The 17,516-nt window shown below is 37.1% G+C and overlaps 1 protein-coding gene across 2 annotated transcripts in view; it reads left to right on the plus strand.

Moving 5' to 3' along the window:
- FBXL17 (F-box and leucine rich repeat protein 17) overlaps window positions 1-17,516 on the plus strand; it is a 501,232-nt gene that overhangs the window by 168,662 nt on the left and 315,054 nt on the right. For both annotated transcript variants that reach the window (XM_032845285.1, XM_032845294.1), the window contains exon 6: window positions 15,975-16,105. In XM_032845285.1, the coding sequence (XP_032701176.1) occupies window positions 15,975-16,105 (131 nt within the window). The remainder of the gene's footprint in view (window positions 1-15,974; window positions 16,106-17,516) is intronic.

Consider the following 17,516-nt stretch of genomic DNA (forward strand, 5'->3'; position numbering starts at 1 on the left):
GAGCTTTCATCTGGCTTGAAGAAGAAAACAAAGCTGGTTAGCACCCTGTGTTTCTCAGGCAAGTTGCAGGAATACTCTGGCATAATTATACTTCTGGGTTGTTATAAAAAACTCCCATTAGATTGACTTCTTTTTTTCATTGTTGGAAACCAGATCCCCCTTTCCCCTTCTTTCCGTTTGCTTTGTTCTGATCCTAGGTGTGTTAGCCCTCAGATTCTTTTTTCTCTCTAATTTCTGCATCGTCGGGGGCTTCATTCTCCAGGCTGCATTTAGTGGGAGGCAGCCAGACTGAAGGAAGGGAAAAACTAGGGTATTTCTCTCCCTCCCTTTCTGTCTCAGGTACTTTACTGGCAACAGCTTTATTTCCCCCATGGTTAGCCCTGGACGGATCCTCTGCAGCTCCAGCTTCTATTGAATGGCCATAGCTTGTTGGTTCCAGTAACACTGACTTTCTTTTGTCCCTCCAGCCTTGGGGTGTATAGTCTTCCTGCAGATGTGAAATCTCTGGCTTATACTGGCCTCTCCAGTTTTTCTTCTCAGCCTCTGCCTCACTGGAATAACCAATTTCCTTAATGAAATTCCCTTCATGTAATTTAATGAATACTTATAGTGGTTTCTGTTTTCCTGTTTAGACCCTAATATATCTCTCTGCATCATTCCAGGTTTCTTACATGAGAGCCCACTTAAGAGAATAGAACCAATATTTATTTCCTCTCAGAGCATCTTGTAGTAGTGGAGATCAAAGCACAAAGCAGAGAGTTGCATGTAATGTAAGATTTAGGTTAGTCTTGTCCCTTCCTCAAACTACTGCTAGCATACTTCTGTTATGGATCTCGACAAGCTATGGCTAGAGAGACAGGGGCAGCTAGCTATGTGACAGTAAAGAATAAGGAAGCTACAAGGCCGTGGCGAGTCCCCAAAATAGGATAGTGGGCTAGATGCTTAATTAAAGAAAGACAGTTTTTGTACATGCTCCTAGTACAAAACAAAACTTAAATGTTTCCTCAGTGCTATATCTGTAATGTCAGTTCACAGAGGCAAATGTAAAGACAAATATTTGACTAAGTAAGGATTTGTGAACTAGTTATTTGGCTTATTGGTTATCAGTTACTAGTTAGTTTAAGTTATATCTTAGATGGTTTTGACTGATTAAAAATAACATGCTATCATGTCTACTTGTTTATTTTTTAATTTTCAAAAATCTTGGTCATGCTTTTTTCATTGATATGAGAAGGTATAAGTGACTCAGTACATATTATTAGGGTCAATCATAATTTGATATTTAAAATTATATGTTAGATGTACACCAGCTATTTTAAATTCATCTCATTTGGTCGAAGCTTTTTACTTGTAGGTGGGCAAAATAGATTGAGAGGGTAGAATTACAGATGGATATAGTTCTTTGTATCAGAAAGTAGTACTTCAGTGTATAAATAAAAGTTGCAAGATTTTTGCAGTTTATTTTGGAAAAAATTGTATTATCTGTTTTAATGATAATGTAATTTCAGGATCTACATTATTTAGTATCAGAGAAAATTTCCTAAAGGCTTCTTTCTGATTACCATTTCTTACTGATAACTGATACACTGCCTGTAGCATAGATAATAACCTAGAATTTAGATCATTCACTTTTAACTCTTGAGTGTGATTAGCAGAGTCAGGAACTAAAACTTACCAATTCCAAATTTAAATATATTTTATTTAAATATATATTAAATAAATTTATTTATTATTAAATAAATATTATTTATTATTTATTATTAATAAATTTATTTAAATATATTTTAAACCAAATGCTGTTGCTTCTTGGAGTGGTTCTTACAGAACAAAGATAAAACAATTGAAATCTGATTTAGTGTTTGGAGAGTTCCTGACTTGGATTTTGAGTATATATCCTACATTCCCTTTAAAAAGTTTGAGTCTTCTGAGATTTTTCTTACCTGGAAAAGTGTTCAGTCTTTCATTATTGTAGGTGGTTGGGGCACTTGGATAATGCCATGAACAATTAAATCAAGTACAATGCCAGAAATGAAGAAATAGTACTTTTCCCAATCTTATATCTTGATTTAGGTTGGATTCTGTGACTCCTTTCTCACTGGTAGTGATTATTAATTTTTAGATTGTTAGTATCAGATGTGTCTTCCAACTAGAAGGAATATTTGGGGTTTTATTTGGGGACTAGAAGGGGGACAGTAGGAAGAAGAGTTATATATATGTTTTGGAATATTGCTTCTCATAAAAATGGCTTAGAGGTTGAGAGGAGAGAAGGCTGCTGATGGGTGCCTGGGTTAGCCTTTTCCTCCTTGGTGACTCAGGGTGCTCCAGACCTATAGGGCAAACCAGAGAGAGAAGCTGCAGGGACCTATTGACAGAGGCCGCATGGTGTTCCTCGTGTGTCAGGAAATCTTTTTCCAGTGGTATGGAAGGCCCAAAGATGGGAAGTGGCTCAACTGGTGGTTAATCTGTGCTCCAGATTTGGTTCACACTCCCTGAAATAGTACCTGGTCACAGAATAGGAAGAAACTTTTCTGAAATTAAGGTTTAGGCACTTTTTTACTCTGAGCTGTGGCTTTTAGCTGAGGCCTAGACATAAGAGTGTAAGGCAGGCTAAGAGATTTTCAGTGTGAAGGTGAGTCCCAGTTGCATATTCTAAACCAGGAAGAAAGAAAAAAAAATAGATATTTTAGAGAGTAGGTACAACATTTCTGTAATATTTCTGGAACTCCAGAAAATAAAAATATGTCAGAATATTTTTAATTAAAAAGCATGAATGTCTTTTCTTTGTATTCCAGCTGCACACAATTAAAAATAAAGAATGGAATAATGTGATATTTTTGCCTTCATAGTATATGATCAAGAGGTCAGTGTACAGGTCACTTGGCTTGGAAATGATAAGCTTTGCCCTGTGCTAATGTTCAGTTTGTCCTGGGTTAAGTTTCATTTATTTTACAACTTTAAAAAATTAGGTTGTGAAACTTTTGTTTGGAATGCACTTCCAAAACTTTTGATGCACTGAAGTGTGCTATACGATGCTGGTGACTGAAATCGGTTCAGAATTCCATGAGCTGTCTTTTTTTTATAACAGATCTCTGACCTTGGTATGAGGAAATGAAAGAGAATTACACAGCCAGTCCAATGAGATGAAATAATCTTTTCTGGCTTGCATTCACATTTTACTTAATTTGCCCTTATTTTATTTAAGCTTTGATTTTTTTTCTTATTTAAGTGAAACAGTGTGAACATTTTATTTTTTTAATTGAGGAGAAGTTCTGTCTCTTAGCTCCTGCTGGGTAAAAAAGTGACAGCACTACTTCGTGCTGCTAACTTTAAGTGCTGTTTGTAGTTTGTTCGGTGCTCCCAAAGTCTTCTGTGGAAAAAAAGGAAGGGATTTGGTGGAAAGGAAAGTCCTAGGAAGAAGTCAATTAGAGACTGCTGCCTGCCAGAGTGAGAGAGGAGGCGCGGAGCATCCATCCTGAATTGGTACACTTATATGCAGAAATCCAATTAACAAATTCATATTTCTGCTGCAGAAGACAGTGATTAAAATTTTGGTGAACTATTCAGAATTCTTGCCACAGACATCAAAATGCTGACAATTTATAGGTGCTTTAAAAAAATTGTTCTTTATTTTAAAAACCAACATATAAATAGTGAACTGATTATGCTTCTTGTCCTAAAATGACCTTTAATTGTGTGGAATGAGACCATTGTTTATTATTATTTAATCCTCACATATTGTGAAATCTATGTTCAAATATATCACTTTTAAAAACATTGAGTTTTAGAACTATAGATCCTGCATTTGATATGCTTAGAGGGACAGACACCTGATCTCTGGAAACTTAAATCAATGAAGTTATCTTTAAAGTTTTGGTCCTGATTTCAAATTTGCTCATTGAGCAAGAAGCGGTTAATAAATGAGTGATACACCTAGGACTGTGTTAGGTATAGTGACACAAAGGTGAATAGCCATGAACCTGACCTCTAGTAGTTTGCTTTTGACTCTAGTGGGAAGAACAGTCTCTAACTGATGTTTTCCTAGGCTGTGGTAGGAGAACGAGCAACAACAGTGGGTGTACAGAAGGCAGTCCCTTACTCTGACTATGGGCATCCCAGGCAGTTGTACAGAGCCATTATGGGAGCCATTAAGGCTGAATTATGCTTTGATAGGGAATGAAGCCAGCCTGTAACTGCCCCAGGTGGCTCAGGATACTATTGCTATTGATGCATTTTTAAATCTTTTTAGAATCAGACTAGCTCACTATGTTATTATATTTTATTACTATAGGTATGTTTGACTGCCTCTTAATTTAATCAGTTAATTATTTTATTTTATTTACTCACCACAAATTAGAAGGCTGCTCTCATTGTACCTAAAGAATTCAACATATTTATATATAATTTATAAGTAAATTATATAATTTATAAATAATTAAATATTTTTACAAATTTATATTTTGTATTTATAAGATATATAATTGAATATAAGTATGTATAATTTATATATAAAAAGGATTTAGCATATTTATATACAATTAATACTTTTATATGTTGAATTTAAAAGTATAATTGCCATTTGTGTGCTGATGACTTCCAAGTTTACTTGACATCTTTTCTTGGCTATCTAATGGGCATTGTAGACATAACATATTCAAAACCAAATTCTTTTCCTACCTGCTACCAGACCTTGTTAGTCATTGGAATAATACCTTCCAGGAGTTCAAACTGAAAACATTATCATCACCCTTGATTCTTCTTATTCTCTCATGCTCCATGATATATTTGTCAAAAATATTGTTGATTCAACTTTAAAATATATCCCAAATTGGATCTTCATACCACCTCCTGCTGCTATCACTGTAGTCCAATTCAACGGTATTGATTGACTGGATTAATTCAGTGTATCCTCTCTCTGTTTCCACCTTTGCTCCCATTCTAGACTCACACAGAAGCTAGAGGATCTTTAAAAAATATGTTAGATTATGTTATACTCCTACACAGACCCCTCCAGTGCCTTCCCAAATTCCTCAGAGCAAAAGCTAAAATCCTTACTTTGTCCTACAAGGTTTGATGTAGTCTGTCCTTCTTCACTCACCTCTTTGGCTACATCTCCTATTAGTTTTCTTTCTGTTCACTCTGCCACAGCACCTCTGACTCCTCACTAATCCTCCAAAATGCTCCACCTATTCCCATCCCAGGGCCTTTTCACTAAGTCTTGCCCCAGACATCCCCATGTTGTGTGTGCTCCCTCACCTCCTCCAGATCTGTGCTCTGTGATCATCTTTTCAATGAGATCATCCTTGACTGCCTATTCATTTTTAAAAAGATATTATTTATTTACTTGAGAGAGAAAGTGCATGAGAGAGAGAGAGAGAGAGAGAGTGAGAGTGAGCATGGGCATAAGCCAGAGGGAGAGACAGACAGAGGGAGAAGCAGTCTTCCCGCTGAGCAGAGAGCCTGACGTGGGGCTCCATCCCAGGACCCTGAGATCATAAGCTGAGCCGAAGGCAGATGCTTAACTGACTGAGCCACCCAAGTGCCCCTTGACTGCCTATTTAAATTGCATCCCATCTGCCTTCTCTCCACTGTTTTCCATCTGTCTTGCCTTGCTTTATTTTTTCTCTATAGTCCTTAGCACTTTTAACATACTGTATAATTTGTTTATGTATTTTATTTATTGTTCCCCTCACCTCTTTCCAATTAGGAGTAGAAGCACCCCATGGACAGGGGGTTTTGTCTGTTTCATTCACTGCTGTATTTTTAACAGCTAGAATACCCTCTGGTACATAATAGGTGCCCAGTAAGTAGTTATTGATCATATGAATAATATCTTCTGCATTCTTTTTTGAGTGATGGAAAAGGCTGAGCTTTCCAAATTATTTTTACACTTTCAGGGTTTAAATACCAGTAGCTGTCCATTAGAGAAGTGGTTCCCAATTTAGTCTGGGATCAGCTGGGTAACTTTTTTGGAAATACTTAACAACTGGCCTTACCCCAAGCCAATGAATCAGAATGTCTAAGGATGGGGGCTGTTTATCAGTATTTTTTAAAAAGTTCCCCACATGTTTCTAATGTACAATCAAGTTAGAGTCAGGTGCTTAGGAGACATTTAAGTAAGTGTGGTTGAATGAATGAAAATTCACAACTATCTAGATTCAGACCAGCTCTCAAGTATTAAGGTTGGATGTCAAGTGTTTGGGATGAGAGCTTGGTCCTGAATAGCACAGCCTGGGAAGGGCTGGTTGGGGAGGGGGAGGGGACAGGAAGGGGAAGGTGAAGGAGTTGACAAAGAGGGGACATCCACATACTTGCAGCAAGAAGAGAAGGTTGTTCTCCTGGTCCCTTGGCAGTTGCTGCCAATTGATGAATCCTGTCTAAAAGGCACGGTTACTTTGGGGACTGTCTGGTTAATAATTTGTGTTAGGCAAGCATATTGTATTTCCAAGACTCACTAAATTTTCCCTCTCTCCAAAGTAATCGAGAAGGCTTTGTGGAGAAGATGGAGTAGGAAGCAGGCAGTTGAATAAATGGCAGGGAGAGAAGAAAACACACTTCAAAGTTATCTGAGTAAAAAGAGTGAAGTGAGACCAGTTTTTAAAGTAATGAGCACAGCTCTTTGAGTACACTGAGAAAAACCTCTCAAAATTTGGGGAAAGAGATTTCAGCTAGCTGAACAGATTTCAGGAAATGGCAGTGGTAAACAGTGAAGGGCTTTGATAGGCAAGTTCTGGGATTCGTTTTTTGCAGTTGAAATAGTTTTGTTTCCTAAAAGTTTCAGAGAAGGTGAGAGATATGGTCAAAGTTATTTAAGGAAGATTAATCTGGCTGGTAATGTGCCAAGGCAGAGTTAGAAGGGACAGCTCTGAGAAGCAGTGCAGTAAAGTGTGCTAGAAAGCAAAACAGGATGTGAATAAAATGGCAAAAGATGTCAGATCTGGTAGGAGAATGGCAGAGTGAAACAGACCTTGGGTTTGGAAATAATGCAAAGAGACAGCAGCCCAGTGTGATTAAGAAGGCAGTGGTTGGAAGGAATACATAGAGAAGGTGTCAGAAAATTAACATAGTAGCTACTGTGGATGTGACAGCATCCAAGACTCTGAGGTCCTTTTTTCATGGTTAGAATTAGAAATTTTTATTGTCTGTGCTGTGATCTCAGGCTGTTTAAAAGCTCTCAGTTCTACCCTGGGGTTCTTGTTCTATGAGGTGCTGAGAAAATTTTGCCCAGTGTCCTAAATTTGGCTTATCTAGCTCTTATTACCATTTCTGTACTTGAGCGCAAGCTTTAATAAAACTGAGGTTCAGACTGAGGTGACGAGTTGAACGGGTGCCCTTCATTCTCTCCCTTGTCAAACCAGGTTCTCTAAATGTAGATATCAGACCCTGGCAAGGTGGAGAAGCCGTCCTATGCTCAGGGACAGAAATTCCCTGTTTGCTCCTTTCTTTTCTGTTCCCAGCAGTCTTAATTTCTTCCCTTTTTTCCTGTTTTTCCCATACAAGACCTGTGCTACAACTCCCTTTATTACTTGTGTCTCGCTTAATAAGAGACTCTCCCCAAGAGAAACTGCCTTTCTGGGACCCTTCTTTCTCCCTGTGTCTCTACTCTCTCCCATGATCTCTATCTCGGCAGCTGACAGGTATTTGGCACATAAATGTGTGGTGCTGATCTGCAGGTTCAGTAACCCTGTCATCAGCAAGGCAGCCTGTTTTAACCCTTGACTTCACTCCCTGCAGATTACAACTGATTGCTTCAAAACCCAATCCCAATAAAACCAGCATCTGCAGGGCTGGCAAAAAGTAATTTTAGGACTGGTTGGCATTTGAACATGTTTAACTATGCAGAAGTTTTTACTCTTCTTAAGAATTATCACCTCCAACTAACTTCACCTAAGTAAGTTATCCTTGTTAGCCTGAAATGGTGGAACATCCCTGTTGCCTTTGCCAAGGTCCTGTGAGTCCTCTAATGTTGGTTCATCCACCACAGTCAATCTGCACAATTGAGGATTTTGTTTAATTTTTTACTTTTCCAGAGTCTTTTTTTTTTCTTTTTTTAAAGATTTTATTTATTTGACAGAAAGAGATCACAAGTAGGCAGAGAGGCAGGCAGAGAGAGAGAGGGGAAGCCGGCTCCCTGATGAGCAGAGAGCTCGATCCCAGGACCCTGAGATCATGAGCTGAGCCGAAGGCAGAGGCTTAACCCACTGAGCCACCCAGGCCCCCTGACTTTTCCAGAGTCTTAAGAGAACTTGGAAGTCATTTGAGGTCTTTTTATAATCCTTCAAGACTCTGTTTCCTAGGTAACATTTTAGTGTCTCATTTTGTACTTAAGTACATACATGGCCGTACCAGTCATTGACTAATTTTAGTCTTTAACCTGAATTGGTTATAAGTAATATTTTTTCTCAATAAAAGAAGAATTAACCTGAAAGTTGATTATCTACAGTCTACATTCTTTTTTTAATTAAAAAAATTTTTTCAGTTCTTTGTTTATGTACCACACCCAGTGCTCCATGCATTATGTGCCTTCCATAATACCTACCATGAGGCTCAGTCTACATTCTGACTTGGGTTTCTTTTAAAATACCTTACTAAATGTTTAAAAACTGGAGTGAAGCATTCAGGAGATCTCGGTTGTAAGTTTTTATTTATTCAGATCCTCTGTGATTTGTATAACCCAAGACTATTAGTGAATTTTTTTTTATTAACATATAATGTATTATTTGCCCCAGGGGTACAGGCCTGTGAATCATCAGGCTTACACACTTCACAGCACTCACCATAGCACATACCCTCCCCAATGTCCATAACCCAGCCACACTATCCCTACGCTCCCTACCCCCCAGCAACCCTCAGTTTGTTTTGTGAGATTGAGTCTCTTATGGTTTGTCTCCTTCCTGATCCCACCTTGTTTCATTTTTTCCCTCCCTAGCCCTCACGGCCCCCCACCCTGCCTCTCAAATTCCTCATATCAGAGAGATCATATAATTATCTTTCTCTGATTGACTTACTTCGCTCAGCATAATACCCTCTAGTTCCATCCACGTCATTGCAAATGGCAAGATTGCATTTCTTTGATGACTGTATAGTATTATATTGTATATATATACCACATCTTCTTTATCCATTCATCTATTGATGGACATTTGGGTTCCTTCCATAGTTTGGCTATTGTGGACATTGTTGCTATAAACATTCGGGTTTATAAACTTTGGATCACTGCATTTGTATTTCTAGGGTAAATACCCAGTAGTGTGGTTCCTGGGTCGTAGGATAGCTCTATTTTCAACTTTTTGAGGAACCTCCATACTGTTTTCCACAGTGGCTGCACGAGCTTGCATTCCCAACAACAGTGTAAGAGTGTTCACCTTTCTCCACATCCTTGCCAACATCTGTCGTTTCCCACTTGTTGATTTTAGCCATTCTGACTGGTGTGAGGTGGTGTCTCACTGTGGTTTTAATTTGTATTTCCCTAATGCTGAGTGATGTTGATCACTTTTTCATGTGTCTGTTGGCCATCCGAATGTCTTCTTTACAGAAATATCTGTTCATGTCTTCTGCTCATTTCTTGATTGGATTATTTATTCTTTGGGTGTTGAGTTTGATAAGTTCTTTATAGATTTTGGATTCTAGCCTTTTATCTGATGTGTCATTTGCAAATGTCTTCTTCCATTCTGTTAGTAGTCTTTTGGTTTTGTTGACTCTTTCCTTTGCTGTGCAAAAGCTTTTGATCTTGGTAAAGTCCCAATAGTTCATGTTTTCCCTTGCTTTCCTTGCCTTTGGTGATGTTTGTAGGAAGGAGGTTGCTAGGCTGAGGTCAAAGAGGTTGCTGCCTGTGTTCTCCTCAAGGATTTGGATGGATTTCTGTCTCACATTGAGGTCTTTCAACCATTTTGAGTCTGTTTTTGTATGTGGTCTAAGGAAATGGTCCAGTTTCATTCTTCTGCATGTGGCTGTCCAATTTTCCCAGCACCATTTGTTTAAGAGACTGTCTTTTTTCCATTGAGCATTCTTTCCTACTTTGTTGAAGATTAGTCAACCATAGAGTTCAGGGTCCTTTCTGGCCTCGCTATTCTGTACCATTGATCTATGTGTCTATTTTTGTGCCAGTACCATATTATCTTGATGATGACAGCTTTGTAATAGAGCTTGAAATCTGGAATTGTGATGCCAATAACTTTGGTTTTCTTTTTCAATATTCCTCTGGCTATTCAGGGTCTTTTCTGGTTACATATAAATTTTAGGATTATTTGTTCTAGCTCTGTGAAAAAAATTGATGGTATTTTGATAGAGATTGCATTAATTGTATACATAGCTTTAGGTAGCATAGACATTTTCACAATATTTGTTCTTCCAATCCATGAGCATGGAACACTTTTCCATTTCTTTGTGTCTTCCTCAGTTTCCTTCATGAGTACTTTATAGTTTTCTGAATGCAGATTCTTTACCTCTTTGGTTAGATTTATTCCTATGTATCTTATGGTTTTGGGTGCAATTGTAAATGGGATCGACTCCTTTATTTCTCTTTCTTCTGTCTTGCTGTTGGTGTATAGATATGAAACGGATTTCTGTGCATTGATGTTACATCTTGTATGAGTTCTGGCAGTTTTGGAATGGAGCCTTTTGTGTTTTCCACATGAAGTATCATATCATCTCCAAAGAGTGAGAGTTTGACTTCTTCTTTGCCGATTCGGATGTCTTTTATTTCTTTTTGTTGTCTGATTGCTGTGGGTAGGACTTCTAGTACTATGTTGAATAGCAGCAGTGATAGTGGACATCCCTGCCATGTTACTGATCTTAGCGGAAAAGCTCTCAGTTCTTCCCCGTTGAGAATGATATTCGCTGTGGGTTTTTCGTAGATGGCTTTGATGATATTGAGGTTTGTACCTTCTGTCCCTACACTTTGAAGAGTTTTGATCATGAAAGGATGCTATACTTTGTCAAATGCTTTTTCAGTATCTATTGAGAGTATTGTATAGTTCTTGTTCTTTCTTTTATTAATGTATTATTAATGTTCTTTCTTTTATCAATGTATGTTATTAATGTTCTTTCTTTTATTAATGACTTGCAGATGTTGAACCAGACTTGTAGCCCAGGATAAATCCCACTTGGTCGTGGTGAATAATCCTTTTAATGTACTGTTGGACCTTATTGGCTAGTATTTTGGTGAGAATTTTTGCATCTGTGTTCATCCAGGATATTGGTCTGTAATTCTCCTTTTTGATGGGGTCTCTGTTTGGTTTTGGGATCAAGGTAATGCTGGCCTCATCAAATGAGTTTGGAAGTTTCCCTTCCATTTCTATTTTTTGAAACAATTTCAGGAGAATAGGAACTAATTCTTCTTTAAATGTTCGATAGGATTCCCCTGGGAAGCTTTCTGGCCCTGGGTTCTTGTTTGTTGGGAGATTTTTGATGACTGCCTCAATCTTCTTACTGGTTCTGGGTCTGTTCAGGTTTTCTGTTTCTTCATGGTTTAGTATTGGTTGTTTATATGTCTCCAGGAATGCATCCATTTCTTCCAGATTGTCAAATTTGCTGGCATATAGTTGCTCATAATGTTTTTATAATTGTTTGTATTTCTTTGGTGTTGGTCATGATCTCTCCTCTTTCATTCCTGATTTTATTAATTTGGGTCCTGTCTCTCTTCTTTTTGGTAAGTCTGGCCAGGGGTTTATCATTATCAGTCTTATTAATTCTTTCAAAGAACCAGCTCCTAATTTCATTGATCTGTTCTACTGTTCTTTTGGTTTCTATTGCATTGATTTCTGCTCTGATCTTTATTATTTCTCTTCTCCTGCTGGGTTTAGGCTTTCTTTGCTGTTCTTTCTCCAGCTCCTTTAGGTGTAAGGTTAGGTTGTGTACTTGAGCCTTTTCTTGTTTCTTGAGAAAGGCTTATATTGCTATATACCTTCCTCTCAGGATTGCCTTTGCTTTGTCCCAAAGTTGAACAGTTGTGTTTTCATTTTCATTTGTTTCCATGCATTTTTTTCAGTGCTTCTTTAATTTCCTGGTTGACCCATTCATTCTTTAGTAGGATGCTCTTTAGCCTCCATGTATTTGAGTCCTTTCCAACTTTCCTCTGTGATCAAGTTCTAGTTTCAGAGCATTGTGGTCTGAAACTATGCAGGGATGATCCCGGTCTTTTGGTAGCGTTGAGGCCTGATATGTGACCTAGGATGTGATCTATTCTCGAGAATGTTTCCTGTGCACTAAAGAAGAATGTGTATTCTGTTGCTTTGGAATGGAATATTCTGAATATATCTGTGATGTCCATCTGGTCCAGTGTGTCATTTAAAGCCTATATTTCCTTGTTGATCTTTTGCTTGGATGATCTGTCCATTGCAGTAAGGAGGGGTGTTAAAGTTCCCTACTATTATCATATTATTGTTGATGTGTTTCTTTGATTTTGTTATTAATTGGTTTATATAATTGGCTGCTCCCATGTTAGGGGCATAGTTATTTAAAATTGTTAGGTCTTCTTGTTGGACAGACCCTTTAAGTATGATATAGTGTCCTTCCTCATCTCTTATTATAGTCTTTGGCTTAAAACCTAATTTATCAGATATAAGGATTGCCACCCCAGCTTTCTTTTGATGTCTGTCCATTAGCATGGTGAATTGTTTTTCACCTCCTCACTCTCAATCTGGAAATGTCTTTGGGTCTAAAATGAGTTTTTTTGTAGACAGAATATGAATGGGTCTTGTCTTTTTATCCATTCTGATACCCTGTGTCTTTTGACTGGGGCATTTAGCCCATTTACATTCAGGATAACTATTGAAGGATATGAATTTAGTGCCATTGTATTGCCTGTAAGATGACTGTTACTGTATATTGTTTCTGTTCCTTTCTGGTCTGTTACTTTTAAGCTCTCTCTTTGCTTAGAAGACCCCTTTCAATATTTCCTATAGGATTGGTGTGTTGGTCGCAAATTCTTTTAATTTTTGTTTGTCCTGGAAGCTTTTTATCTCTCCTTCTATTTTCAGTGACAGCCTAACTGGATATAGTATTCTTGGCTGCATATTTTTCTCATTTAGTGCTCTGAATATATCATTCCAGTCCTTTCTGTCCTGCCAGATCTCTGTATAGATCTGCTACCAACCTACTATTTCTACCATTGTATGTTACAGACCTCTTGTCCAAGCTGCTTTCAGGATTTTCTCTTTGTCACTAAGACTTGTAAGTTTTACTATTAGACGACAGGGTATGGACCTATTTTTATTGATTTGGGTGGGGGTGGTTCTCTGTGCCTCCTGGATTTTGATGGTTGTTCCCTTTGCCATATGAGGGAAATTCTCTACTATAATTTGCTCCAATATATCTTCTGTCCCTATCTTTCTTTCTTTCTTCTTCTGGGATCCCGATTATTCTAATATTGTTTTGTCTTTTAGTATCACTTATCTCTTGAATTCTCCCCTCATGGTCCAGTAGTTGTTTGTCTCTCTTTTGCTCAACTTCTTTATTCTCTGTCATTTGGTCTTCTATATCACTAATTCTCTCTTCTGCTTCCTTTATCCTAGCAGTAAGAGCCTCCATTTTTTATTGCACCTCATTAATACCTTTTTTTATTTCAACTTGGTTAGATTTCAGTTCTTTTATTCCTCCAGAAAGGGATTTTATTTCTCCAGAAAGGGATTCTCTAATATCTTCCATGATTTTTTCAAGCCTAGCTAGCACCTTGATAATTGTCATTCTGAACTCTAGTTCTGACATATTACTAATGTCCATGTTGATTAGGTCCCCAGGCAACGGTACTGCCTCTTGTTCTTTTTGTGGTGAGTTTTTCCACCTGTCATCTTATCCTGATAAGAACAGATGAATGAGAGAACAAAATACTAAAATGGTAGAAACAACCCGAGGGAAATATACACTAACCAAATCAGAAGAGACCCAAAACTGGGGGGGGGGGGGGGAGAGAAAAAAGGGGTATAAAATAAATATGTATGTTTTTATATATATATATATATATATATATATATATATATATGTATGTATGTATGTATATGTATTAGACTGGTGAATAGAAGAGAGCCACACACATGATTTTGGGTGTATTTTGGTCTGTTAGAAGAAACTACCTCCCAAAACTTTAAAAAAAGAAAAAGTTATATGTATACAAAAATAAAGGTAAACCTGATGAAGGGATGGAATATGACTGTAAAGATGAAAATTAAGAAAGATTCTAAAAGAGGAATTGATAAGATAAGAAGTTGGTGGAAGAAAATTACAAAAAAAAAAAAGAGGAAAGAATGTGATCAGGCTGGAGACTAGAACAAAGCCATGCTCTAAATTTAGAGTATATTTTGATCTATTAGAAGAAATTGTATCTCAAATTTTTAAAGAAAAAAAACCTATATGTACACAAGAAATAAGGTTAAATATAATGAAGGGATAAAATAGGACTATAACAATGAAAATTTAAAAAGATTTTTAAAAAGCTATTGATAAAATTGAATAGTTAAAAACTGTTAAAATATGAAAGAGGAAAAATTAAAAAAATAGAATAAGAAAAAAATAAAATTTAAAAATTTAACTTTGAATGACTTAAGAATCATGGGAAAACCATGAATTCTATGTGTTGCTTTCCCCTAGCTCTGGAGTTCTGCAGTTCTCATTGATCAGTAATCTTGGTCTTGGTGTGATGTTCTTGCTCATCTTTTCAGGGAAGGGTCTGTTGCAGTGATTCTCAAATGTCGTGTCTGGGGCAGAATTGCACTGCCCTTTCCAGGTTCAAGGCTACATAATCTGCTTGGTTTTGGTCTTGGGAGTTTTGTTCCCTGAACGCTTTCCGTTGACCTTTGTACAACAGGAATGAAAATGGCAGCCTCCCAATCTCCAGCCCAGAGGAGCTGAGAGCTCAGCGTCCCACTCCTCAGTTTATCCTCAGAGAAAAACAGTTGATCCCTCCTGTCTCCCTTATCTCTGGTCACACTGTCATGCTAACCCAGCCTGTGACTGAGCGTTTCTATTTCTGGCCCTTGTCCCCAAAGTTTGGAGTCTCCAAACCCAGCAGATTCCTGCAACATACTCCTGCACCGTTCCTCCTGGAGGAGAAAGGATGGGATCTCTCCCGATTTGCCACTTGTGGAGTCCCTGCTCATAAAGCAGTGGCCCAACTGTGCCTCAGATCATGGTTTAAGGTAGTAACCCGAGCTGAGACCCCACTCCTCAGCTCTGTCTCTGCAGCCGGCTTCCCTGCTTCTAAACCTGGGCGCTCTGCCACACTCAGACATCCCTTGTCCTTTTGTGTCCCTGTGGGTCCTGAGACCACGCTCTTCAGGGCTCCACCCCCTGCTTAGTCTCTGGAGCGACGACCCTCAGTGGAGCTGACTTCTAAAAGTTCCAATTTTGTGCTTCACTGCTCTTTCACTTGCCAGGAGCCAGCCCCTTCCCCCGCAGTCTATCTTCCCATCGCTTCGGATTCACTTCTCCACACGCCCTACCTTTCAGAAAGTAGTTATTTTCTGTTCCTAGAATTGCTGCTCTTCTTCTCTTCTATCTCTGGTTGAATTTGTAGGTTTTCAGGATGTTTTGGTAACTATCTAGTTCAATTCCTGGGCCCTGATGGTATTGTAGTCTCCTACTCCTCCACCATATTGCTCCTCCCCCTCAAACAATGTTAGCATAATCTTATCAAATGTAGGTACTTAATGTAATATGTTTAACAGCTCCCCCACCTATGAGGTTGCTAACTTCTGACTTTCATGAAATAAATATGTTAAATATTTATATGTTAAATAAAATAAAAATATGTTAAATAAAATCTGTTTGATTTTAATATTTATTGCCATTCATATATTTACCATAGGTGTCTGCATTCATTTCCAATTTAGTATGTAAAATATTTTATGAATGAGTTTGCTTGGACTATCATCTATTTTGAATATTATGTGGTGATACTCTACTTTGTAGTAATCCATATAATTTTTGAGAATGAATGTAGCATTTACCTTTCTCATCTTTCATTTTATTTATTTCATTAGCTACGAAATCTTTCCAGCTTGGACCTACGTCATATCACTGAACTGGATAATGAAACCGTGATGGAAATTGTCAAGAGGTGCAAAAATCTTAGCTCTCTCAATCTCTGTCTGAACTGGATCATAAATGACAGGTAACCATTACAACATCTTATAAACACTTTTCCAGAGGGAAATGTGTGTTCCATTGACAAATACTTATTATCATTATGATAAGGCATGTCAATTTTAAGGAAAATTTAATATAGCCATGCCTTTTAAAATAGATATGTTTAAGATCTGAAAACCATCTAGCTGTATACTTTTCATCCATCCATTGTTCATATTTTTGACAAGGTATTATGTGCTTTGATTCAAATGTTTGCCCGAACAATAATAACAATAGCAGTCTGTCGAATTTTTCTTTGCCACCCATCCAGGTATGTTGCTTATTTTTCACTTTAATATTTTTGCAACTTTGTGGTTGATTTGCTGTCCATTTGCCAAGGAAAATGATTCTGAAAAACTATTTCAAACATGATGCATTAAGATCCTTTCTAAAGGATGATATTTTGTTCTTTGTATCAATGTAGTTTGTTTTGGAAATGGAAGTCATGTGATGGACAGTTTAAAATATAATATAAAAATGTGTAAAATGTGTAGTTTTCTTCTTATAAACAGTGATGTACCCATTTTTCTTTGAAATATTACGTGAAAGAATAAAAGATGAAAGAAACCTTGAGAATAGACTTCTTTTAATGAAAATGAGCACAGAGTAGCACTGTTCCATTACTGTTGATTAATGGAGGTGGGTTCTGAAATACAGGCATGAGACAAGATGCTTGCCCAGTGACTTTTAGGGAAAAATGTGTTTTTTTTAACTCAGGCTCCTAAAATATTTTGCTTTTGAAATAGAAAGTACTATTTTAGCTAAATTAGAACCTATTTAGATTTAAAAACTTTTTCATAAGTAGGAGCAATGATTTATTAAGTTTGTGTCATATGATGCTTTAAATTTAAAATACTTTCCCCCTCCTTTCTTAATTTCCTTTTGTACTTAAAATGAAAGTTACATGGACTCCATTTTCTTCAATTATGGTTAAGTTCTAGTGACATTTTCTTAACTTACCCCACATGACCCTTATGATTATATGACAGCCTTTGACTTGACTCTTTCTTAGTAAAACTTTCTAATCTAGTCACATGGTCATCATTTATAAAAGGTGTTTATTGGTTTTTAGTAATAGTCATATGAAGTACATCTACAAAATTTATAGAGAAATGATAAAAATTTAAAAAATAAAGTTCTTCCCTATAATCAGCATTCTTCTACAGTCAATTATATGACTACTTGAAATAATCTTTTAATATTTTTCATAGCATCTAATAAGATAAAGTACATAAATAAACATTATCCTGTGGTGTTTTGCATTAGTTTAATATTGAGATTAACTGCTTAGTAATGTATTGAATTAAAAGGAAAAAAGCTGTTTCTGCAACAAAATGATAATGAAAATGATTGCCTCTTATTACACAACAGTTTTCTGTGTACTTGACACATGTAGA

This window comes from Lontra canadensis, unplaced genomic scaffold (genome assembly GCF_010015895.1).
Source record: "Lontra canadensis isolate GAN:19392208 unplaced genomic scaffold, GSC_riverotter_1.0 scaffold4, whole genome shotgun sequence".
NCBI lineage: Eukaryota > Metazoa > Chordata > Mammalia > Carnivora > Mustelidae > Lontra > Lontra canadensis.